This window comes from Eptesicus fuscus, chromosome 6 (assembly GCF_027574615.1).
Source record: "Eptesicus fuscus isolate TK198812 chromosome 6, DD_ASM_mEF_20220401, whole genome shotgun sequence".
NCBI classification, from domain to species: domain Eukaryota; kingdom Metazoa; phylum Chordata; class Mammalia; order Chiroptera; family Vespertilionidae; genus Eptesicus; species Eptesicus fuscus.
Window position 1 is genome coordinate 100,377,669 of NC_072478.1, and position 26,951 is coordinate 100,404,619.

Sequence of the window (26,951 nt, forward strand, 5' to 3'; positions counted from 1 at the left end):
TCTGTCTGGGTGTTGCTGCTAGCGGAGAATTTAGTAGGTAGGGAGGGGCTGTCACAGAGGGAAGGGGGAACAAGAGAAATATTGTTGCTCACTCCTAAATCCAGGAATGTTCCCTTTCTGATGGTAGTGGCAGTGGGCTTGGGAGAATGTGCAGGAAGCTGATGCCACCTGCTGGGAATGTGCTGTATTGCAGAGTCGCTCTCCCTTGCTCTGTCTTTCTTTGGGCAAAGTTGTCTTTCTCAGATTTCTGAGGCATCCTAACATCCTTCAGGGCGCAGGAACTTGACCAAACTTTACAGCCTGGTTACTCTGTCCCCAGAGGCACCATCCGAGTGCCATCTTTAGCTCTCACGCTAAATTAGGTTAAAGCTATGCAGCGACCCAAACACCTCCCAGGCCTTCATCTTCCCTCAGAAGACCCGGCCCATCTCAGTGCCATCTTGCCACTTGTCACCACCTACCATACTCTACGTTTTAACTTGGTTGATTTTAGCCCTCTCTACCCAGCACATACAGGTCATGAGGGCAGGGATTTTCACCCATTGCGTTGCTGGCCATGTCCCCAGTGCTTTGCATAGTGCCAAGCACATAGTAGGCACTCAGTGAATACTTGCTGAATAACTGAGTCAAAGGCAGCCTCCAGCGCCACACAGACCGAGGGAGGCTGAACTGGCTTCGTTGGTGGCCTTGAGACCCCATCGCAGGAGCTCACAGCTCCTTGCACGCGTAGGCTTAGTTGTAAAAAGGCCTGAGGGTGAAGATACCCACTGCACAGGGGAAGCCAACAGAGCCGGAGGCAGCCGAATCTTCTTTGAAAGTTAAAGAGGACATGTTTCTCACCCTGAGATTCTGGTCGCCACCCCAATCCTCTGTTCCCCGAAAGTGGAATCTCCGATGCCTGCCACTTCTGTCATAAGGAAGTGAGGCAACCTGCACGTCGTAGGTGTCCAGGTAATGCAGGGGTTGAAACTCAGTCCTGGCCAGGGTCCCACAGAATAAGCGCCTTACCGGTCCCTGCTGTGCAAGAGCTAGGACACTGTCTGTTACTGCATATTCCACTAGGTACCCCAGGCCCAAACACTCGGAACTGTCATATTATTTTTTATTGAGGTAAAAGCCTATCTAATAAAAGAGTAATATGCAAATTAACTGTCACTTCACAATAAAGATGGCAGCACCCACAGCCAATAAGGAGGGAATATGCAAATAGATGTGACAAAGATGGCAGCGCCGGCCAGAACCACGGAGCTGGCTGGAGCAGGCGGGAGGCTTGGCTTCCTTAGTCACCCCAGCCAGCTCCGTGGCCGCTGCCCAGACAAAACCATAGTGGCAGGGCCAAGGCAGAGGCAGTTAGGGCGATCAGGCCAGGAGGGGAGGGCAGTTGGGGGTGATCAGGCCAGCGGTGGGGGAAGTTGGGGGCAAGCAGGCCAGTGGGGGGGTAGTTGGGGGTGAGCAGGCCAACACGGGGGTGTCAGTTGGAGCCAAGCAGGCCAGCAGGGATGGGGCAGTAGGGGGCAAGCAGGCCAGCAGGGGGGGCCAGTTGGGCGTGATCAGGCCAGCGGGAGGGGCAGTTTGGGGCAAGCATGCCGGCAGGGGGGGGCAGTTGGGGGCGAGCAGGCCAGTAGGGAGGGGCAGTTGGGGCCAAGTAGGCTGGCAGGGGGGCAGTAGGGGGTGAGCAGGATGGCAGGGGGGGGCAGTTGGGGGTGAGCAGACTGGCAGGCAGAGTGGTTAGGGGCTATCAGGCAGGCAGGCAGGTGAGCAGGTTAGGAGCCAGCAGTCCTGGATTGCAAGAGGGATGTCCCAGATTGGAGAGGGTGCAGGCCGGGCTGAGGAACCCCTCCCCATGCATGGATTTCGTGCACCGGGCCACTAGTTGACATATAAGATTACATTCATTGTAGATGTGCACTATAATGATTCGGTATTTATATATTGCAAAACAATAGCTACAATAAGTCTAGTTAACCTCTCTCACCATACAATTATTAAACATTTTTCTTATGATGAGAATTTTCAAAATCTACCCTCTTAGCAACCTTCAAATGTGCAATACAGTGTTATTAACTAGAGTCACCCTGCTGTATATTACATCCATGACGTATTTTATAACTGGAAGTTTTCACCTTTTGACCCCCTTCACCCATTACACCCACCCACCCCACCTCCACCCCTGCCTCTGGCAAACACCAATCTGTTTTCTGTATCTATGAGCTCATTTGGGTTTTTGTAATTTGTCTTTCTCTGTCTGACTTCTGTCACTTGGCATAATGCCCTCAAGATCCATCATACTGTCACAAGTGGCAAGATTTCATTCTTCTATGGCTGAATACTATTCCATTGCATATATACACCACATTTTCTACATCCATTCAGACATCAATGGACACTTAATTTGTTTCCATAGTTTGGCTATCCTATATAATAAAAGGCTAATATGCAAATGGACTGAACTGCAGCACGACCAGTCGCTATGACATGCACTGACCACCAGGGGGCAGATGCTCAATGTAGGAGCTGCCCCCTGATGGTCAGTGCACTCCCACAAGGGGAGCACAATTCAGCTAAAAGCCGGGCTCACAGCTGGCAAGCACAGCAGCGGTGGTGGGAGCCTCTCCCGCTTCCGCTGCAGCACTAAGGATGTCCAACTGCTGGCTTAGGTTGCTCCCCATGAGGAGTGGGCCTAAGCTGTCAGTAGGACATCTCCCGAGGGCTCGTGGACTGCGAGAGGGCGCAGGCCAGGCTGAGGGACCTCCCCCCCACCCCCAAGTGCACAAATTTCATGCACTGGGTCTCTAGTCCTATATAATAAAAGCCTAATATGCTGTGTCCAACCATTGGTTCAACTGTTTGACCAGTCGCTATGATGCACACTGACCACCAGGGGGCAGATGCTCTGACTGGTAGGTTAGCTTGCTGCTGGGATCCAGCCGATCAGGACTGGGCAAGACGGGCCAGACACGCCCTGGAGCCAACCTCCTGCGGTCTCTCCCTGGCCTCTAAAGTATTTCTTCTAATTAATTTCCTTTCAATGTGCACAAATTCATGCACCAGGCCTCTAGTAGTAAGTATAATAATCATATATAATAAAAGGCTAATATGCAAATAGACCAAACGGTGGAACAACCAAATAACCGGTCGCTATGACATGCACTGACCACCAGGGAGCATGTACGGAACATGGCGGGCATTGACCGTAGCGGGATGGTGGAGCAGGTGGGTGAGGGTGTCAGACCAAGGTGGGGCACCGGTTAATGAGCCTCTGGTGGTTCTTTGCTCCCACACACTGCTGGTCCCACCCAGTGCTCGCACCCACTGCCAGCGCCAGAGCCACTGCTCGCACCCACTGCTGATGCCCAGTGCCAGTCCCGATCACTCGGCACCATCAGCTGGTGCCAGCGGCGGCTACAGGCCCTGATAGTCCCTGAGGGCTTCTCCACCTCCCCCTGCATCCCTGAGGGCAGCAGCCACTGCTCTCACCTGCTGAGAGCACTGGCCCCACTTGCACCCACTGCCGGCACTCTCAGCAGGTGCGAGCAGGGCCGGCTCCATCAGTGTGTGGGAGCAGCAGCAGCAGGAGTGAGACTGCTGGCAGACAGGGGATGGGGGCTGTGGTGGGAGGGGCCAGGTGGGGGCACAGAGGATGGGCCAAGACCCACCCCTGTGCCCACTGCAGCCTCGCGGCCCACAATTCCTTTCAAGGTGCACAAATTCGTGCACTGGGCCCCTAGTTGTAAATAATGCTGTAATGAACATGTGGTGCATATATTCTCAAGTTGGTGTTTTCTTTTATTTTTTTTAATTGATTTCAGAGAGGAAGGGAGAGAGAAATAGAAACTTACATGATGAGAATCATTGATTGGCTGCCTCCTCCATGCCCCCCACTAGGGATCAAGTCCGCAACCCAGGCATGTGCCCTAACCGGGAATCAAACCTTGACCTCCTGGTTCATAGGTTGAACCGGGCAAGTTGGTGTTATAATTTGAGTTATATGAGTTCTTTATATATTTGGGGTATTAACACTTTATCAGATATATGATTTGCAAGTATTTTCTCCCATTTAGTAGGTGCCTTTTCATTTTGTCAATAGTCTCCTTTGCTGAGCAGAAGTTTTTTAGTTTGATGTTGTCCCATTTGTTGTTTTTTATTTTGTTGCCTGTGCTTTTGGTGTCAAATCCAAAAAAAAAAAATTATCACAAAAGACCAATGTCAAGGAGCTGGCTGCTTATGTTTTTTTCTAGGTCATTTGTGGATTCAGATCTTACTTTCGAGTTTGTAATCATTTCATTTTTGTGAGTAGTGTGTAATAGTGGACAAGTTTCATTTTTTTGCATGTGGCTGCCCAGTTTTTCGAACGCCATTTATTGACAAGACTGTCTTTACCCTATTGTACAGTCTTGGCTGCTTTGTCGTTAATTAATTGACCATATTAGCGTGGGTTTATTTCAGCTCTCTATTCTGTTGCATTGATCTGTGTGTCTGCTTTTATGCCAATACCGTACTGTTTGTAATAGAATTTGAAATCAGGGAGCATGATGCCTCCAGCTTTATTCTTCTTTCTCAAGAAGAATTGCTTTGTCTATTTGGGGTCTTTTGTGATTCCATACAAAGTTTAGAATTGTTCATTCTATTTCTGTGAAAAAATGCCTGTTTGTTTTTTAATCAAGTAGTTTGGGGGTTTTTTGTTATTCAGTTGTATGCGTTCTTTATATATTTCGAGTATTAATACCTTATCAAGATATATGATTTACAAACACTTTCTCCCATTCAGTAGGTCTTTTAATTTTGTTGATGGTTTCCTTTGCTGTGTGGAGGTTTTTTAGTTTGATGGAATTTTACTTGTTGATTATTCGATAGGAAAGAATTGGACTTTTGATAGGGATTGCACTGAATCTGTTGATTGCTCTGTGTAGTATGGACATTTTTAAAATCTTTATTATTTTACTCCATGAGCACAGAATATGTTTCCATTTACTTGTATCTTCAATGTCTTTCATCAGGGTCTTATAGTTTACCTCCCTGGTTCAATCTGTATTCCTTTTGATGCAATTGAAAATGGGATTGTGTTTTAATTCCTCTTTCGGCTACTTTGTTATTACTGTATAGAAATGCAACTGGTGTTTACATATTGATTTTGTATCCTGCAACTTTACTGAATTTGTTTATTAATTTTAAGTGTTTTGGTAAAGTCTTTAGGGTCTTCTATATAATATCATGTCACATGCAAATAGTGACCGTTTTACTTCTTTCTTTCCAATTTGGATGCCTTTATTTCTTGTTCATGCCTAATTTCTCTGCCTAGGATTTCTGAGGTTATGTTGACTAAAGTGGCATCCCTTTGACTTGTTCCCTGGTCTTAGAGGAAAAACTTTCCGCTTTATACTGTGGAGTGTGATGCTAGCTGTGGGCTTATAATAGGTGGCCTTTATTATGTTGAGGTGCGTTTCCCCTATACCCACTTTGTTGCGTTTTTATCATAAATAGATGTTGAATTTTGTCCTTTTCTAAGTCTATTGAGATAATCATAGGACTTGTATCCTTCGTTTTGTTGATATATCACATGAATTGATTGATTGATTGATTGATTGATTGATTTGTGGACATTGAACAATCTTTTCACCCCTGGAAAGAAATCCCCACTTGGTCACTGCCTTCCAACATCCACAGAGCGTGACTCTTCCCAGTTCGCCCCAGAAGCAAAATTCCTCACATTGCTGCAAGTCGGGAGCCAGATCTGAGTTCCTTTGTTCCAAAAGCATTGGCCCAGCGCCTCCATCTGTGCTGTGTAGTCCTAGGCACTAAGGGGTTACGTCAAATAGGCCACAGGGTTCTGTGCACAAGAATCCTCCCTCAGGCCCTCCTCCCCATACCTGCTGCCCAAGCCCCCATCTCTAACTTTGTCCCTGTCTCCCTGTAATCCAGAGGGGGCCGTACACAGAGGTTGAGTCGTTTTTCCTTCTTTTTAGCCCTCCAAGCAAAATGATCTCCTATGTTCCATCTTCCTCCCCATCCCTTCTCCAGTAGCAAAGCTGGTCTGGGAGACATCAAAGGCTTTGGCATTTAGACCTTGAAATGAAGAGTGTCCTTCCCTTTCCTGGAGCTTAAGGAAGGCCCATGCTTTCTGAATACAGTGGATCTTCCCGAGTAGGGAAATGCCCCCATCAAATGGAACAGTGAAGCTCCTACTAAAAGGAGATGGGAAAAATGCAAAGCACTCCACACTTTGGGAAAAGATGACACATCGAAAAGGAGGGTTCAATTTCAGGCACCTTTCTGGTAGGAGCTCGATCGCTGGTGTACTAGACGTGGGTGCTGAGGACAACTGAGGTCAACTGAGTTACTGGGAAACTGTCTGGAAAGGCTACTTGGGGAGCGGAGCCAGGGTTGGTTGGGGCTGTAGGACCAGAGACTAGGTTACAGGCAGCCAGGCCTGCTGTGCTTGAGCCAAGGCCTTGGAGGTGGCACTTGGCCCAGGCTGACTGTCTGGAGGACCGTGAGGTGACAAGTGGAAGGAGGTTGTATAAGTGTGGAAGACCTAGATGGGCATGGATGGTCTCAAATGCTAGGCTTTGGTTTGATTGAGCAACCACAATGGGAGAAGAGGGTGGTTAGTTCAGCAGAGAAGTGACATAAGGAAACTGATCATTTTTAGGAAGGTTAATTTGGGGGCTTTGTGGGACACCCAAAGAGCAAAAGATGCTCAGAAGCTGGGGTTCGCAGCAACGTGGGAGAGCATAATGAAGTACACCCTGCCGCTGGTGAAGGGTTTTCCCAGAGCTGAGTCAGGCATAAGTGCCACCACCATTTCTCAGGGCCGGCTGGTGTTTTGAGGATTGTGATGAGGGGCCTCAGACTGATGCAGCACCTGGTCACCCCACCTTCCCATCTCTTCCTCTGGGCCCATGAACCTGTCTCTGTGTCGTTCTGAGGGTTGGGAAAGCCTGCAGCCCCAACAGCTGTGTTCCAACCAGTGTGTCTGTCCTCCAGCTATGACCACGAGGGCCGCCTGACCAACGTGACACGCCCCACGGGGGTGGTGACCAGTCTGCACCGGGAAATGGAGAAATCCATCACCATCGACATTGAGAACTCCAACCGTGACGATGACGTCACTGTCATTACCAACCTGTCTTCCGTGGAGGCCTCCTACACAGTGGTGCAAGGTAAGCCCCCCACCCTCAAAACCCACCCCCAGACCCAGCCCAGCAGACTTCTAGAGATCTAAAGCACCCCTCCACTTGTTGTTTTAGTGAAATATCCACAGCAAACAAGAGCTCAACTTTGTAGAAAACCACTTAATCAGATTCAGGAGAAGGTCATCGATACCAAACCATCGAGATGTTTGGAAATGATCTGTGGCTAAACCATCAACCTTATCTGAAAATATCAGTCAGTTGACATCCCCACATGCTATCCCCACCTCCTACCTCTCTCTCCATCACTCCCCACCACCCCAGGACACATGGCTACCTTCTCAAAGGCTGTTTATCCTCTTGGGCCCACCATGTTTGTGTGTGTGTGTGGCTCCCAGTCTGATTCTCTTTCCCAGGCATGTGTTTGTGGCATCGGTTGTCCTGCCATCACAGCTCTTTAGCAATCTCTTGCCAAGACTGGGGCCTCCAAGGTGTCTGACCACCCCCTGGTTACTGTTGCTGTTCGACATGACACACAGCCCGGACGAGCGCAGGGGCTGGCGAGAAAGGCGCTGTGCGGATTAATTTTCCTTTTAATTAAGATAGAATGTCAGTGGGTTAGCCCGTTGTCAGAGGATAAAAGTGTCCTCTCAGTAGATAAATGGTGACATTTCTGGACTGCGATCCCGCAGCAGAGTCTGTTTCGGCGACTCTATTTCTGCTCTGCCAAGTGATTAATGATGTAGATCCCGTCTCCCAGCATGACGGCTGCAGGCGCGGGAGTGACAGGTACACGCGTGCTCACTGCCCCCGAAGCCCACGTCTCAGAGGCCAGCCCAGCTGGACTCCTTTGGCCAAATAATCAGGAAGTGACATATCTGTAAAATGGGGTCTCTCGCTCGCATTTCCTTCCTGGAACTTTCCGATAAAGGAAAAGGTCAGAAGTCTGATGGGCTCGTGTAGGTTCCATTCGGGCAGATAAGCGCCCGTTATCAGCACCCACTGGCATAATCTGCCTCAGGCCAGCTGAGTCTCCTTAGGGTTCTGTTGAGTGGAGGTGGCATGGTGGTGGAGTCAGCAGTGGAGTCACAAGGGACAGGACGGATGCCGTGTCTCTTGATTTTCTTGAAGAACTCTATAGTTGATTTGCAGTTGATCTGATCTGTGGCTAAACCATCAACCTCAGGTTAGATGGTAGGCAAAAGGGAAACTATACATATATATACATGTATATGTGTGTGTGTGTGTGTGTGTGTGTGTGTGTGTGTGGTATCCAAAAATGTATGCACATACTTTGAATAATTAATTCCAATGAGTTAAATCTGAAAAGAAAGAAACATCAATTGAGCTATCAGGAAAAAAGTATACATTTTTGGGGGACAATATATGTATATATATATATATTTGTGTGTGTGTGTGTGTTTTAGTAGTTTTTGTTTATTTTTGTCCATTTGAGCTAACATATATGTTAAAGATCAGGGATTTGACTGACACAAATTGTGTAGGCAATAGACATCTTTAAATGCACTATTAATAGTCTTCAGCGAGTCAAGGAAAAATATCACAGCATAATTGTTTCTGGAGGGCCACGTATTAATAATGTTTTTCTTTCCACGGATCAGTAGCATCTCTGCTCCCCACCTTAGCACTGTGTGTGTGCTAATTGAAGGCCGCCTTAGACTGACAGCCACCAAGCACCACGGAAACCTATAAGAGCAGGGCTTCTGTTCTCCTGCGACTGAGTGGATAATTGATCTCCCTGTCCCCACCCCCACTTGCATTTCTCCAGATCAAGTGCGGAACAGCTACCAGCTCTGTAATAACGGGACCCTGAGGGTGATGTATGCCAATGGGATGGGTGTCAGCTTCCACAGTGAGCCCCATGTCCTAGCGGGCACCATCACCCCCACCATTGGCCGCTGCAACATCTCCCTGCCCATGGAGAACGGCCTGAACTCCATTGAGTGGCGCCTAAGAAAGGAACAGATTAAAGGCAAAGTCACCATCTTTGGCAGGAAGCTCCGGGTAAGTGGTTCCACCGAACTTGTCACCACAAAGTGACAGGGGATGCACTTCGTCCTGGGGAGCAGAGGAAATGTCCCCATTCCCGAGCCTCCCTTCCTCCTTCCCTCCCTGGAAAAGACAGGTCTTCCCCCCACCCCCCCACCACCACTCCCACCCCCACCACCCCACCCTCCGACAGTAGGAGCCATGTATCCCTCGGGGACTGAAAATGGGGGGACTGACCTTCTGCTACAGCTACAGGTAGCCTGGGTCCTCATTTCACACGAGCCTTCTTCTCCCTCAGCGCCCGCCGCTGGTTGGCCAGTTCAGCAGACGAACTGGTGCCAGTGCCATCCGGGTAATTTGCTAAACACTCGAGGAGTTGGCAGGGGGTGGAATATGTAGATGCAGGACCATCCTACAGGCTCAGCGAGAAGATAGAGGAGGAGCTATCCCCCAGCCTGGGAATCAGGCAGGCTTCCCAGGTGGAAGTAACAAGCAACCCACAGTAGGAAGTTTTGACCAACCCTCGCCTCCCCAGTCCAGGCAACTTACAAGTTGTATCTTTTAAAAATGAACACGTAACAGCCCGAGCCAGTTTGGCTCAGTGGATAGAGTGTCAGTCTGCAGACTGAAGGGTCCCGGGCTCGATTCTGGTCAAGGGCATGTACCTTGGTTGCAGGCTCCTCCCCAGCCAAGACCCTGGTAGGGGCACGTGCAGGAGGCAACCAATCAATGTGTTTCTCTCACATCGATGTTTCTCTCTGTCTTTCCCTCTCTCTTCCACTCTCTTTGAAAATCAATGGAAAAATATCCTTAGGTGAGGATTTAAAAAAAATTAACAAATAACATTTGTTGAGAACTTTCATGATACTAGCGCTGCCTTAGATGCTTTACTTACATTGTATTATTTCCAGCAGCCTCATGGGGGTAGCTGTTATCATCTCCATTTTTCAGTGAGAAAACACAGAGTCTGGGAAGTTAAATAACCCATCCAAGGGCCCGACGGGTAGAAAATGGCAAAGCCAGGACTCAGCCCCAGCTCCGTCTTCCAGTGTGTTTCATGTACCAGCATTCTTAACCGCCAGGCCACACAGCTTCCCGTTTAGATCCCTGGGCACCCAGGTCATCTGGGGCCTGCTCTGGTCCTTTATCCGGCACTCAGGACTGTTTCTGACCCCCAGGGGGCAATGCTAGGGATCCCAGGCTTCATCAAATCCAGCACATGTTCACTGAACGCCTCCTATGAGCCAGGCACTGTGCTCTGTACTGGAGATACAGGGCACACCACACAAAACCCCTCCCCGCCTGCAGCTCACTCACAGGGGTGGGCGGGAAGGGGCAAGAGGGCAGATAATAATTAAATGCATCAATAACTGGAATAACTGCAGATGGAGATAAGCACTAGGAGGACAGTACCCAGTGGAACAGGGCAGGGTTTAACAAATGCTCAGAGCCCCTGAGCGTAGAAGGCTTACCGTCCAGAGAACTTGGCTCATCACTTATGCTGGGCTGTTGGGCTGAAATCCAGCCAACCCAGGTGACCTTCCTGCAGAGCCAGGCCGTTCCATCTTAGGATTCGCCTTTGTCTAGTTGGAGTCTAATTGTCCACGCCAGGTTATCAGCTGGCTCCCATGTTGGCTTCCTCTGCTGGCATCTGCAGAGTCACAAGCTGTGCACAGTATCTTCCGAAAGACAAAAAATGGCCCGGCCAGTGTGGTTCAGTGGTTGAGCATCGACCTATGAACCAGAAGGTCATGGTTCAATTCCCAGGTTGTGCACTCAATCCCCAGTGTGGGGCGAGCAGGGGGGACAGCGAACCAATGATTCTCTCTCATCATTGATGTTTCCATCTCTCTCTCTCCCCTCTCTCTTCCTCTCTGAAAGCAGTAAAAATATTCTTTAAAAAAAAAGACAAAAATGAAAGGAGGTCATTAGCTAAGTCCTTCATGACTGGATTTCAAGGCTGTGTGATTGATTTTTGATACTCAGCATGGTAGAAGCTGATTATACGTAGTAATCACACCTCCTCACGTAGTACTCAGCTATGCATTTTGACTGAGTTTTCCAAGTAAAGATAAAATGTGGGCCTAAAATAAAATGGCTATCATCCCAACTCTGAATATTAACAACCTTAATAATGGGACTCGTGGTAATTAGCAGAAGTTAGGCACGCAGGTCTTATAACTGCATTTCTGCCAGGGTTAGATTTGCTGGCATCATGTTTATGCAAATCAGAACACAGCTTTATCTATCAACACCTCAACACTTAATTGTCTAGTGTTAGTTCCTGTAACAATAATCACATATCCATTTAGCTCTTAAATGAAAATCGCTATGAGATTATAACAGGTCGAGTGGACTGAAAATGTAATTTGAAAATGAGGGAGAAAGCCTGGAATTTATTTGCATCTCATTTATTTTAATTCAATTCATAAATTGTTTAGTGAATGAAATAAAAGCAGCTCGAGGAGATTGGCGGGGAGCAGGTGGAAAGGCAGGGTGGAGTGGGATGTGGGTTAAGAGACCGGGGAGTGGCCCTTTCCCCAGATGCGCCCATGGCAGGGGAGCCGCTCACACAAAGCTGTCTGGTGACCCATGAGATCGCAGGCCCTTCTCTTCTTACCTTTGGTCCTGACCTTTCTTTTCACTCCATTTTGACACCCCCAAATTTTTTCATTCATTCCAAAGATGTCTACTAGAATGCTCTTAGGAGAACGTTATATGTGATGACTATAATTGCTTGCTTTCCTGGGTATGTCTAGTTTTATTTCCTTCTGGATTTAAGTCTCTCCTGTATTGGGACTGAAAATTAAACCCACGTTTCAAATTTTTTAAAAAGATGTTTACTCAGTGCCAACTCTACATCCAGGACAATGGAGGGAGTAGACTAGAGAGGGAGAGAGAGAGAGAAAATGAAATCCTTGCCACCAAGAGGCTGGCGGTCCAGTGGAGAAGGCAGTGGAGGAGTGTGATGTAAGCTGTCATGGAGACTAATATCCCGTGGGCAATGTTGCTGCGTGGGGTCGTCAGGAGAGGAGAGGCTGTGGCAGGGAACGAGCCCTGACATCTCGGTGGCTCAGCGCATCGAACCAGGTAGCTCGACTAGGTGACCGCTGGCTGTAATCGCTCTCTTGTGACCCTGCCGTTGTAAGCACATGGCCTCTCAGGTTACTGGGGAAGGAGAGGCGGGCTGGGATGGCTGAAGGGGGCTTGCTGAGCAGGGCTGGATGAGAACACGGTGGAGTCACTTCAACTCAGCTGCAAGGAAGCCCAGGAAATGCTGGGGAGCACCGAGCAGGGCCCGGCCGCCCCGGCCAGGCCTGAGGTTTGACAGGAGGGCAGGAGGAGCTTCGTGGAGGAGTTGGAGTCGGTCCTGAGGAGCAGCAGGAATTGGTCAGGTGAAGATCAAGGGAAGGCGTGATCAGCCAGAGAGTTGCCTGTGAGACAGAAAGAGGTCAGGAAAGGGAATGGCATTTCAGAAAGCTGTAACTCAGCGTGGCCCGAGAGAAGGGAATATGTTACACTGGGGTGCAGATTTAAAAAAAAAAAAAAAAAGATCGAGCTGGCGGGCTGCACATGGGAGGGAATAGTTTGCTGGGCTGGCATTTATCCTGAGGACGGTGGGAGGCTGTTGCCGGCTTAATTAGCAGAGTGATGGGTAGGGATGTGTAGTATTAGAAAGACCTCTCAGAGCCCAGAAATAAATCCTTGCTTCTGTGGTCAATTAATACAAGGCAAAGGAGGCAGGAATATACAGCGGGGTAAAGACAGTCTCTTCAGTAAGTGGTGTTGGCAAAACAGGACAGATACGTGCAAAAAAAAAAAAAAAAAGAAAAAAAAGAAAAGAAACTGGACCACTTTCTTACACCAGATACAAAAAATCAACTCAAAATGGATTGAAGACTTAAAATGTTAGACCTGAAACCATAAAATGCCTCGAAGAAAACATAGACAATAAATCCTTTGACCTTGGTCTTAGCATTATCTTTTTGGATATACCTCCTCAAGCAAGGGAGACAAAAGAAAAAAGTAAACAAATGGGACTACATCAAACTAAAAAGGTTTTGCACAGTGAAGGAAACCATCAACAAAACAAAAGACAACCTATTGAATGGGAGAAGATATTTGCAAAGGATACATCTGATAAGGGGTTAATACCCAAAATACATAAAGAACTCATACAACTTAACACCAACAAGGTCAACCAAAGACCTTGTATGCATATGTGTGAAATAGGACAGTGGTCGGCAAAATCATGAGTCAACAGAGCCAAATATCAACAGTACAACGATTGAAATTTCTTTTGAGAGCCAAATTTTTTAAACTTAAGCTTCTTCTAACGCCACTTCTTCAAAATAGACTCGCCCAGGCCGTGGTATTTTGCGGAAGAGCCACACTCAAGGGTCCAAAGAGCCGCACGTGGCTCACGAGCCGCAGTTTGCCAACCACGGAACTAGGAGATCACAGTTTGATTCCTGGTCAGGGCACATTCCCAGGTTGTAGGCTTGATCCCCATTGTGGGGAGTGCAGGAGGTAGCCAACCAATGATTCTCTTTCATCATTGATGTTTCTATCTCTCTCTTCCTCTCTGAAATCAATAAAAATATTTTTTAAAAAAGGAAAAGAATGTAGATTAAATCACACATACACACACACACACACACACACACACACACACACACACACATCAGATATATTCTGCACTCTCCAAAGCCAAAATTCTCACAAGGCAAAATGCTGGCCCTGAGGATGGATCGGTAAGCGCATTAATGCCTCCCCTCCTCCCAGCAAGCTTTTTTCCTAGATTTTTGGAAGACAGAGCTAAAACTGACCCCTTCTATTAAGATTTAAAACTTCTGCTCTATCCTGAAATGGATGTAGTGCGTGATTCACTCCGAAAAGGAAAGCATGTAACCAGGATATTTCCTCCGGCTTATGATTTACATCAAGATTGCAAAAGCAAGAAACAGCCACTTGCGTAGGTGGCTGAACAAAAGAAAAATTGCTTCCAAGGTAATCTTCCATCATGATATTGGTATTAGCGTTATGAGTACTCCCAGAGGAAGTGGGAGTTAGTAATTTTGTTTTGGTTTCCATATAATTAATATGACATTGCAATTACACGTTGGCTTGCGTTACTTTTACTTTTGTGGCAAATGACAGTGACAGAGGAGCGAAGTATGAGGCAGCCATGCGTGTGTGCCTGGGAACACACACCCGTGAACCCAATTCTGCACGGAGCCCATTCAGGTAGATCTGTTGACATACTCGGTCGTCATGAAAGCCTGCATTTCGCCAGCTCCTTCCCGCCCCAGTGCATCTGTTCTGCACCAACTAACGTTCCCTTTTTCAGATACCTCGTATGGGCTGGGAACTGTACTCGGCACTGCGTGTTTATTGGTAAACAAAACAGACAAGACTCTAAATTGTGAGTAATGCTTGTGCAGAAAGAACAACTTGTAAGACATTGCATATTAGCTTAAAGAAGACTTCATTAGAAGGGCACACTTCTGCAGACACGTTAAACAAGGCATGCCCCAAGCAAATGTGACTTTGGGTGATTTGCTGTTTGGGAGGGTGCGATGGAAAAGTGGAAAGACCCTAGTGGAGTTTAATCATGGAAACTGTGATGGCTGCTAGAAAGAAAACTGTAGGGCCAAAACCGGTTTGGCTCAGTGGATAGAGCGTCGGCCTACGGACTCAAGGATCCCAGGTTCGATTCCGGTCAAAGGCATGTACCTTGGTTGCGGGCACATCCCCAGTAGGGGGTGTGCAAGAGGCAGCTGATCGATGTTTCTCTCTCATTGATGTTTCTAGCTCTCTGTCTCTCTCTCTTCCTCTCTGTAAAAAATCAATAAAATATATTTAAAAAAAAAAAAAAGGAAAGAAAACTGTAGGGTGAGGACAATGGGAAATGTCTGATTTAGGTTAAGGCCACTCTAAGAAAATGGCATTTGAGCTGAGAACGGAAGGAATAGGAGTTTTCCAGGCATTGGGATGAGAGGAAAGCCTCCTCTGCTAGGGTACCGGCATGTGCAAAGGCCCTGAGACATAAAAGACAGTTGCTTGTAACATGAGCAGGAGGAGAGCCAGTGTGGCTGGAGCAAACCAACGGGGGGTGGGATCAAGGGCATGGGGGCTTATTGGCCCTGGTGAGGATCTTAGAAATACAGAAGTCCTCCTCGGATTTCCCCTCTAGCGTAGGGTGGGGAACATCCAGCCTGAGGGCCACAGAAGGCCCATGAAATCATTTGGTCTGGCCCTGCCAAGGCATTAGGGGTGAGTGAATGAAATGTTTGACCACATACAGCAGGCTAATTTTTAAGCTGATAATTTTGTACGGCCCTCGAATGATGTTATAAATACCCAAATGGCCCTTGGCAGAAAAAAGGTTCCCCACCCCTGCTCTCGTGCATGCAAAGGAGCATTCATCGGCAAGCTGACTGTCTGCCTTCCTTCTTAGACACTGGAGACATGTGACATACTTGGCTCCTGAAAGTTCAAGTTGAAGGGTGACAAGTACAAGCTCGTTCTGGTCATCTGGGCTGAGCCTCCATAGCAGATGTGACTCTTCTCTGCTGTCTCCCTCCCCATGGTCCCCCCACCTTCACTAGACTGTCCCAAAGCCTCTGATACGGAGTCCTCTGCCTGTGCAGGGCCCTCACTCACTCCTCAAGCTCTCCCTTGCTCACCAACCCACTGCCTTTGGGACACTGTCCTTATCAGCCCGGTTCTGGCTAAGTGTCCTTCCCCTGCTCCCATGATCTCTTCCCTCTGTTTACCCTCATTACCACGCTCACGTTTTTCATTGTTGGTTCATGTGCCTTTATTATTCTTGGCCTGTAAGCTCCATGAGGGCAGGGGCCATAACTGTCTTGCTCTACCTTAAGTGTTGATCACAGTAACAAGCACACAGTAGGTGCTCAGTTAATATTGAATGAATGAATGAATGAGTGGGATTTTAAGGTGGCATCATGAAAATCCGCTCGACCTCTGTTGATTCCAGGTCTTGGGGGGCCTCCCTGGGTGACTCTAATTGCTCTTTGGAATGAAGCCCTTCTGAGATTTGGAGATCACAGATGTCCAGTCATACTTCCTGTTCTTGGTTTTCCATGTGAGAACCTTAGATCATCAGAGTTGCCAGGATTCTGAAACTCTACCTAATTCAAGACCCTTATTTTAAAACGCTTGTTAAGCACCAAGCACTGCCCAAAATAATAGAGACACTAAGATAGTGCTCAGCAAACTCATTAGTCAACAGAGCCAAATATCAACAGTACAACGATTGAAATTTCTTTTGAGAGCCAAAGTTTTTAAAATTAAACTTCTCCTAACGCCACTTCTTCAAAATAGACTCGCCCAGGCCGTGGTATTTTGTGGAAGAGCCACACTCAAGGGGCCAAAGAGCCGCATGTGGCTCGCGAGCCGCAGTTTGCCGACCACGGGACTAAGAGAACTGACTGCCCACCAGAAGCTCACAGGCCACTACAGATCAGCAAACTGAGGCACGAGCGGTAAAGGTGCTGCTTTGCAGTGACAAAGCTACTTGTTGTCAACTCGAAATTTAGGTTTTTCCCCCCTGTCCCCCTCACCACCATCCAAAATAGCAAGTCATCCAAAAGGAGTGTTTGCGTGGGGAAATACATTATGTGATGTGTTTGCCGAGGCTTGCCCTTCTGATTATGCATTATTAAAGCTTAGCAAGTTGTTTTGTCTGCACAAGCACTGATCCCTGTGTAGCATTGAGTCTTGCCATATGGGAGCTGGGAGAGAAGCCGCTTTTTAATTTTTTATTTTTTAAACTAGCATTCCCGTTGCAGGAAAAATCCTGCAATAGGATTTCCTGCTGCACTCTACCCCGCCTCCATTCCTCCCTTGTCGCCCGCCCCGCCTTCTCCGCCAGCCCGCCTGCGTTTCCCTTTGCCCCCGGCCCTGACTTCGCTCCTCCCTTCTTTCTCCTCCCCCCGCCCCCCCAGCTTGCTTGCTTCTTCGAAGCTTTACTAACTTCTGCAGCTCTTGGCTTCTTTTGACGCTGTCTTGATATGCAAATTAGCCGCTATCTTTGTTGGGGTAATTTGCATGCTCGTCCTGATTGGCTGGTGGGCGTGGCTTGACTGGTGGGCGTGGCTTGACTGGTGGGCGTGGCTTGGGTGTAGCGAAGGTGCGGTCAATTTGCATATTTGTCTATTATTAGATTAGATATGTTTTTTATTGATTTCAGAGATAGGAAGGAAGAGGGAGCGAGAGATAGAAACATCAGTGATGAGAGAGAAACATCGATCGCCTGCCTCCTGAATGCCCCCTATTGGGGATCGAGCCAGCAAACCCGGTATGTGCCCTGACCAGGAATCAAACCTGCGACCTCCTGGTGCATGGGACAACACTCAACCAACTGAGCCACACCAGCCAGGTGAGAAGCTACTTTTTAAATCCCAGAAGACAGCCCTGGCTGGTGTGGCTCAGTTGGTTGGAATGTCGACCCATGCACCAAAGGGCCACAGGTTCGATTCCTGGTCAGGGCACAGACCCAGGTTGCAGGTGGGTGCATAGGGGAGGCAACCAATTTATATTTCTCTCTCCCTCCTTCCCTTCCTCCCTCCCTCCCCCCATCTCTCTTCCCTCTCCTTTCCTCTTTCTCTAAAATCAATAAAAACATGTCCTCGGATGAGGATTAAAAAGAAAAAGAAATAAAATAAAGATAAAATAAAATAAAATAAATCCCAGATAACCTACCCAGAAAGAAATGAGGATGGCGTCTGAGCCAGACCTCCCCTCTCGGAAGGTGAATAACTGAACTCTCCACGGCAGGACTTGTGCCTTAAGCGTGGCCAGACGTGGAGACTCCGGGGCCTTCCTCACTGGGCTTCTCTGGGTTCCCTTACCGGAGGCAGGATGGGCAAACGGTTCTTCTGGAAGTCTCCCTGCCGCCTCTCCCACTGTGCTCCAGTGCCCCCTCTTGGGGGGGCCCAGCCCAGCCTTCATTTCCTCCTGTTTCTCAGATCACCAGCTCCCATCTCTGCCCGGCGAGCTGAGTTGGAGTCACCCGTTATGGGCCCAGCAGGGCCCGTTTTGACGACAGCATTTCCTTTTCCCGGGTTTTTTATGAGCCTCCTTGTGACAGGCGTGTGCTTGGTGAGAGCCGAACATTCTGGCGGGGGGAGGGGGGCGTCCCACAGGGGAAGCTACCTCCCCAAGCCTGCCCTCTGCAGAAATAAAAAGCGTGCTAAATAGCTGAGTTTTATTAACTGGGGAAGCCAGGCTGAGGAAAATGCTCGATAATTAAAAATAATGGCTTCCTTACGAACACAAAATTGTATTAATTTAAAAATTGGTTTCTGTGTTGCTCCGCACCTACGGAGCCAGCTGGGAAGGGAACTGTGCTGATCCCGGCAGTGAAAATCATTCACAATAACTTTTATGTTCTCCAGGAAGCCTCGGGGTTAATTTAAATATGGTTAGATGGGTAATTTAATTCAGGAGAAGAGAGCGGCGTGGCTAAATTAAAGCTTCTGCGCTCTCGGAACTGGGGGGCAGGGGCCCATGAGCCAGCCAGCCCTCCAGCACCCCACACCCCACAGCTGGGGCACCTCCTCTTCACACGTGGTGCCCTCATAATTAAAGCTACTTGCTTCTCATCAGATTACACAACTGGCCTGCCCTGCTTGGCTCAGCTTCCGGTGAATTCATCATATTTAATTACGAGAAGGATGGGGCATTTTTATAGAAGTCACCAAGGCGGCGACATAGGTGGTTCCTGACTTCGCTCCCCCATAAGAGAAACTGACAACTGTTCACAGACAAGCACCTGAGGGGATCGGAGAACACGGGTGAGGCCGAAGCATCCTCGGCCGCGCAGAGGCCAAGACAGTCGGCACTTCAAGGGGAAGAGGGGCAGCGACATGGTGCCCACGGGCGCCGCCCCTGGGCAGGCACAGCACCCTGCAGAGAGGTCACCCTGAGCCTACGGTTCCTCCGTGGGAAGAGGGAGCCCAGAGGGGACCTCCAGCTGCCCCACCATTGTGGGTCGCTTGGTGAGAACCCCGTTCTGGTCCCACCCCACAGAGAAGGCAGGGGGATCTGATTGTGACGAAGAAGGAAGGAGGGGCTTCCAACAGCCAGCACTCAGATCATGGCAGACCCAGCTCCCACCGGCAGAGTGCAGGTCGTAGTGCCAACCAGCGGCTTTGCTCGTCTGCAGCACCAAGTTGTGGCACAGGCTGGCCAGGGAAGTCAGCGGGGTGATGGTCTGCCCTCGCCCAGGCAGGAGAGCTGAGTCATGGCCCCAGCCCAGCCCCATCGTCCTGGAAGGCCTGGCAAGAACACCCGGAGGCTGCATAGCCCTGCCAGGCTCAAGCCCACAGGTGGACAGGCAGAGCTGGCCACGGCAGAGCAGAGCCAGTCCAGGGCAGGGAGGTCCCCCTGCTATGGCCAGGCGGCGGGGGGGGGGGGGGGTGTTCACAAATCCACCCTCTGCTGAGTGTAGCCCCTGGCCCTCCAGACCAGGAGGCCTATTTGGAAAGTTTGGGAGGTGCCTAGCATGGGCCCTCCTACCCTACCCAGGCAAGGGAACCCATCCACTTTGAGTGTGGCTCCCAGCCCTGACCTGCCATGGGGGAGCCACAAATAATCCAATTTAAAAATGTGCAAAGGACTTAAACAGACATTTTCAAAAGAAGATACACAAATGGCTAAACATATGAAAAGACGCTAATTATTAGGGAAATGTAAATCAAAACCACAGTGAGGTACCACGCCATGCCTGTAGGAATAGCCATCGTTAAAAAGATGAGAGACCAATGCCGATGACGACATAGAGAAAGAGGAACTCTGTGTACTGTTGGTGGGACTGTAAATTGGTACAGCCTCTATGGAAGACAGCAGGGAGGATCCTCCAAAAATCAAAATAATACTACTGTATAATCCTGCAACTCCACTTCTGGGAATATGTTCAAAGGAAATGAAAACACTTTGTCAAAGAGATCTCTACACTCCCATATTTTCAGAGAAGAATTATTTACAATATCCAAGACTTGGAAACAATCTCAGTGTCTATCAATGGATGAATGGATAAAGAAGATGTAAGATAGATAAATAGGTAGACAGACACCATGGAATATTATTCAGCCATCTAAAATGAGGAAATGCTGCCATTTGCAACAGCATGGATGGACTTGGAGGGCATTATGCTAAGTAAAACAAGCCAGAGGAAGACAAATATTGTATGATTTCACTTATATGTGGAATCTTAAAAAAAAAAAAAAACGTAACTCAGAAAATGAGATCATATTATTTGTGGTTACCAGAGGGGCGGGTAATTGGAGGAAGGAAAAGGTACAAACTTCCAGTCATAAGTAACTAAGTACAACTTATATGGAACCAAGAAAGACCCTGAATAGCCTCAGCAATCTTGAGAAAGAAGAACAAAGTAGAAGGATCACAATACCAATAGCAAACTATACTACAAAGCCATTCTCATCAAAACAGCCTGGTACTGGCACAAAAGCAGGCATATAGATCAATGGAACAGAACAGAGAACCCAGAAATCAACCCATGCCATTATGGTCAATTAGTATTTGACAAAGGCAAGAGCATATAATGGAGTCAAGACAGTCCCTTCAATAAATGGTATTGGAAAAACTGGACAGATGCATGCAAAAAGAAATGAAACTAGACTGCCAACTTATACCATACACAAGAATAAACTCAAAATGGATAGAATACTTAAATGTAAGTAACAAAACCACAAAAATCCTAGAAGACTACATAGGCAGCAAAATCTCATACATCTCACATAACAGAATTTTCACCAATACATCTCCTAGGGTAAGAGAAACAAAGAAAAGAATTTAAAAAATGGAACCGCATCAAACTAAAAAGCTTCTGCATAGCAAAAGAAACCATCCTCGAAACTAAAAGGGAGCCCACTGAATGGGAGAACATATTCACCAACGATACATCTGATAAGGGGCTCATTTCCAAAATATGTGAAGAACTCCTACAACTCAGCAAAAGGAAGACAAACAATTTAATTTAAAAAATGGGCAAAGGACTTGCATAGATACGTCTCCAATGAGGACATACAGATGGCCAAGAGACATATGAAAAAGTGCTCAACATCACTAATCATCAGAGAGATGCAAATTAAAATGACAGTGAGGTATCACCTCACACCTGCCAGAATGGCTGCCATCAATAAATCAACCACCAACAAGTGCTGGCCAGGATGTGGAGGAAAGGGAACCCTAGAACACTGTGGTGGGAATGCAGACTGGTGCAGCCACTGTGGAAAACAGCATGGAGACTCCTCAAAAAATTAAAAATAGAACTGCCATTTGACCCAGTGATCCCACTTCTGGGAATATATCCCAAGAAACTAGAAACACCAATCAGAAAGGATATATGCACCCTTGTGCAGCATTATTTACAATAGCTAAGATCTGGAAACAGCCCAAGTGCCCATCAGCATATGAGTGAATAAAAAAGCTGTGGTACATTTACACCATGGAATACTATGCAGCTGTATAAAAAACAGATCTCTTACCCTTTGAAACAGCATGGACGGACCTGGAGAACATTATGCTAAGTGAAATAAGCCAGCCAGAGAAATACAAGTATCACATAATCTCACTTATATGTGGAATCTAAAGAACAACAACAACAAAAACTTATGAACAAAATAAGTCCAGAGACATGGAAGCATGGAATAGACTGACAGACCTCAGAGGGAAGGGAGTTGCGGGGGGCGGGGAGGGCAGGGAGGGAAGAAATTAACCAAAGAATGTATATGCATATAACCATAGCCCATGGACACAGACAATAGTGAGGTGAAGGCCTGGGGTGGGGTGGGGGCCAGGTGGAGGGGGGCAAAAATGAAAAAATAAAGGACATCTGTAATACTTTCAACAGTAAAAAACATAATAAATGCCAACTAACTCTCCAACCAATTAAAAAAAAATAACTAAGTACTGGGGACGTAATGCAAACTCGATGGCTTCAGTGAACACTGCTGTGTGATATATAAGAAAGTTGTTAGGAGAGTGAATCCTAAGAATTCTCATTACAAGGAGAAAAATAGTGTTTGTTCTTTTTTTCTTTTTTCCATATGAGATGATGGATGTTAACTAAACTTACTGCTCTAATCACTTCACAATATATGTAAGTCAAATCATTACACTGTACACCTTAAACTTATACATTAATATATGCCAATTAGATCTTAAAAAACAAGAAAATAAAACGTTAATTCCAATCAGTGCTATAATGAAATCCAATTCCCAGGGACATGGTGAATTTGGGAATAAAATCCCCACTTGAATTATCAATGGCTAATAGTTAGTGCTTATTACTTCTTCATGGTTGGTGCACCCAGACAAGGGGTCAAAGGCCTCATCAGCTCTAAGTAGTAGCATCAAACCCAAATGTTGGCCATCAGAGGTCCGGGACCCCTTTTCTGTGCTTGTCCACTATTCAGTTCTGTAAGATTAGCACCCTCATGTACTAATCTATAATAATAAAAGCATAATATGCTAATTAGACCAGACGTCCTTCCGGAAGAAGCTGGGGCTGTGAGGGAAGCCCAGGTCCCATGTGCCAGAGGGAAGCCAGTGCTGGCAGCCGGGGGAAGGAAGGCCTACTCTTGCATGAATTTCATGCATCAGGACTCTAGTCCTATCTAATAAAAGAATAATATGCAAATTAACCATCACTCCATGACAAAAATGGCAGTGCCCATAGCCACAAGATGGCAGCGCCCAGTCCTCTCAGCCCCGCCGGAGTCCCCCAGTCTCAGGGAGGGCTGCCGCTGAGAGCCTGCAGAGTAAGCAGCCTGGCCGAATGCTGCCCAGAGGCCCTCCTGACCCTTTATAAAAAACAAAAATAAATTCACTCCCCACTGCGCAATCCCCCTGCCAGCAGCAGCAGCCTGGGCTGGGGTCTCAGCCTGGCAGGGGTGCACACCCCCATGGCACGATCCCCTTGCCAGCAGTGGCAGCCTGGGGTCTCAACCACTGAGTCACACCAGCCAGGCAGATATGGAGGAATCTTAAATGTTCTTTTTTTAAAATATATATTTTATTGATTTTTTACAGAGAGGAAGGGAATGGGATAGAGAGCTAGAAACATCTATGAGAGAGAAACATTGATCAGCTGCCTCCTGCACACTCCCCACTGGGTATGTTGCCCCCAACCAAGATACATGCCCTTGACCTGGAATCGAACCTGGGACCCTTGAGTCTGCAGGCCGATGCTCCATCCACTAAGCCAAACCAGTTAGGGCTGTCCAATATGTTAAAGATAAAACCCTATCTAATAAAGAGGGAATATGCAGGGGAGGGCATTTGGGGGTGACTGGGTTGTCAGGGGAGGGCAGTTGGGGACAATCGGGCTGGCAGGGGAGCAGTTAGGCATTGATCAGGCTGGCAGGGGAGTGGTTAGGGGGTGATCAGGCTGGCAGGCAGAAGCAGTTAGGGGCAATCAGGCAGGCAGGCAGGCGAGCAGTTGGGAGCCAGCAGTCCTGGATTGTGAAAGGGATGTCCCAGATTGGAGAGGGTGCAGGTTGGGCTGAGGGACACTCCCCCGCCAGTACACAAATTTCATGCACCGGGCCTCTAGTATAGTTATAATTATAGTCATGCATGTGTGACTTACATGTTGGTCTCTGTCATGATTATGTTATAGTATACATATACACATATATACACACACAGGCGCGATTATATTATGGTTGCATGTACTATTCGCCTGTTGTTCTCTCCCACGTAACTGAAGACAGGGCCTTCTATCATACTGAGTGTATTTTTTTTAATATATTTTTACTGATTTCAGAGAGGAAGGGAGAGGGAGAAATAGAAACATCAATGATGAGAGAGATTCATTGATTGGCTGCCTCCTGCACACCCCACTCTGGGGATCAAGCCCACAACCTGGGCATGTGCCCTGATGGGGAATTAAACCATGACCTCCTAGTTCATAGGTCGACACTCAACCACTGAGCCATGCTGGCCAGCCCATACTGAGGTATTTTAACCAAGAGCACACATCAGAACCACCTGATTCTATTCCCTGGGAGCTGACTCTGTGCTGTGGAATCAATCCAGCAGCAGGATTTGTTACAGCAGCCTCCACGGTTTAGAATCACATGCCTGATGGAATCACATGCGCTGGTCAGAGAGGCAGGACTGAGCCAGGTGAAGACCATGAACTCTTGCTTGGGGTCCTGGCTGCACAACTTACTACTTGTATAAGCTTGAGCAGGGCACTTAAACCTAGCCGTGCCTTGCGTGTCACAGGAAGATAATAACAGTGCTCGCCCAGGAGTGTTATTGTAAAGACTGAATAAGCTAAAACAAGGGCAGTGCTCGGAGCAGGCTAAGAGCATCATAGGTCCTCAGGCCACATGGCTCTGTTGGTGATGTTCGTCCACCTTCCACCACAGGCACCGAGCCTGACGTTGGCGCAGAATTAACATTCAATGAATAATAAATGCCCTGGGAGGTGTACACTGTTATCAAAGAGAAGCCAAAGGGGGGATAGGGAAAGGGAATGGGGATAGGAGATAGGAGATGGTGGGGTGTCACTAGCAGTTGGCTCAGGGAATGTTGAAAATCCTTCCTCCCTCTTGCCACGTCATTCATTCTGCTGCATAAAACATTGGCGAGGGCTTGACCTGGAATTCTTAAACTCGCAGGTCGGGGAATCTTCTGCAGTTGTCCCAAATGGAGCAACCCAATGTGGCCAAACTTCTGTCTCCAGAGGAAGTCACCCCAGCCTGTGTGACTAATTTGGGATCAAGATCCCCAATAATTCTGGCAGCCTTAACTTTGGATTGGTTTAAAAAAAAGTGTTACCCCTCACCTGTTGCCTTCTTGACTGTTCTTCCCAATTGCTGCAAGTCTGATGGTGTGCATCTTCCTGAAAGCTGAGCTTCCTTGTAATCCCAAGAAGTTGCCACCTTCATCCCTAAATCCATGCTTTTCCAGATGTTCTATCTCAGATGTTCTATCCCTTTCTCTCCATGGCAACAGCAACAGTTTGAAGAGTCAAATAGTCCTGGGTTCAAATCCAGCCCCTGAACCTGCCTAGCTACGTCACCCTCTGAGCTAACTGCCCATGTAAGAAATAACTTCTACTTACGTTGTGAGAATTAGACTGGGATCAGGTATCTAAAGTACCTAGCACAGTACCTGTCAAAGTACCAGGGGCTTATATCAGTTTAGATTAGTTTCAACTGCAATGTAACAGAGATATAGAGATAACATGCTAGATGTAAGCAATTCAAGGTTGGTATGGATGACCATTGAAGACACCTAGGTCAGTGGTCGGCAAACTGCGGCTCGCAAGCCACATGGCGGCTCGCGAGCCGCTGTTTGCCACTCTGTTGACTAATGAGTTTGCCAACCACTGGGATAAGGGCTTAATCACAAGGAACAACAACAGCCTGTAATGATTGAAATTGAGAGTCTAGGTCAGTCTAAGTCGGCAAACTCATTAGTCAACAGAGCAGCAAACCGCAGTTTGCCGACCACTGACCTAGGTCAACAGAGAGACATCTAGACTCTTTTCTCTGGGTGAGCCATCATCCTTGAGGTTTCATCCTCAAAGTCACCCCATAGTCACAAGGTGAATGCTGGAGCTCCAGAGATCACGACCACATTCCACCTAGGAGGAGGAGGAAAGCAGGGAAAACACAAGGGTGCCTACTTCTTAGCTGAGTCGGCTTCCTTCAAGGTGCCCCAGAAGACCGAGCTAATAACTATCACATCATGTTAGCCACCCCTATCTCCAAAGGCAGCTGTGAAATGTCGTTCTTCACCTGAGTACAGTACTGCTCTGCAGAACATAGGTGTCTGAGGTATTAGAAGTAGTCCTTGTCTCCCCATCACGCTGCAACATGGAGCCCTCCAGGGCTGTGGCATTGCCTTACAGTCTCTGCCTCAGTGGACATATCTCAGGGCCCTCAATGCACATATAACATAGGAAGCAGTAAACCTGGTTATGTCTAAGTGGTTAACTGGTCAAAGTCTTTAGAGCTAAATCCCAGACCAACCCCACCACGTCACTGCTGTGAGACCTTGAGCAAGGATGTAACCTCTCTGATCCCAGCTCAGTTTCCTCATTTACCCAGTGATCTTTGTGAGCATCAGCTCAGACAATAGATATAAATCGCCTGACTCAATGCCTATACAGACTAGCCCTCAGCCCGTGTGAAAGTTATTATTACCATCATCATCACCGGCATCATTATAATCATTAAGTGCTAGTGAACCATTAGGATAACGTGAGGAGGTACCAGACATCTCTCCCGTCTCTTCTTTCTGCCTATTTATATCCTCCATTGCCTTCAGCAGTCACTCGAGGGACGTCTGGATTTGCAGTCAATTATATTGAAAGAGCCTGACTAAGTTGGCCTCATTTTATTCACTTCCAGCCATCCTCTCAGGACTAGCTAAACCTCAAGAGTGAGCCCTTCCCTTTTTTTGGCGTCTCCCAGCCCTCCTGAGGTCTTCCCACTGAGTTCTTGCATCCCTGACAGGGGTAAGATTTTTCTCTACATAGAAGTAAAGGAGTGCACATAAGAAGGAGCCTTCAGATTCCCAGGTCTTTGTAAAATATGGGTTTCCAAGACCTTCTCCCTACCCTCCTGGGTACCTTTACTTAGGGCTTCAGAAGAAATCCTGGCACCTGCTGTTACAGATTGTTAGCTGCTCAGCTGATGACATGGCCAAAAACGGTTCTAAGTGTGCAAATAGACAAATCCTCTTGGCCCCGCGGTGGCCGTGCACTGCACATGTGTCACCATCCACGCCTTCTACAAC

The 26,951-nt window shown here is 47.7% G+C and overlaps 1 protein-coding gene across 6 annotated transcripts in view; it reads left to right on the forward strand.

Annotated features, from left to right (window-relative positions):
- TENM2 (teneurin transmembrane protein 2) overlaps positions 1-26,951 on the forward strand; it is an 885,668-nt gene that overhangs the window by 844,940 nt on the left and 13,777 nt on the right. For all 6 annotated transcript variants that reach the window (XM_054718128.1, XM_054718129.1, XM_054718127.1 and 3 more), the window contains 2 exons: positions 6,985-7,160; positions 8,920-9,155. In XM_054718128.1, the coding sequence (XP_054574103.1) occupies positions 6,985-7,160; positions 8,920-9,155 (412 nt within the window). The remainder of the gene's footprint in view (positions 1-6,984; positions 7,161-8,919; positions 9,156-26,951) is intronic.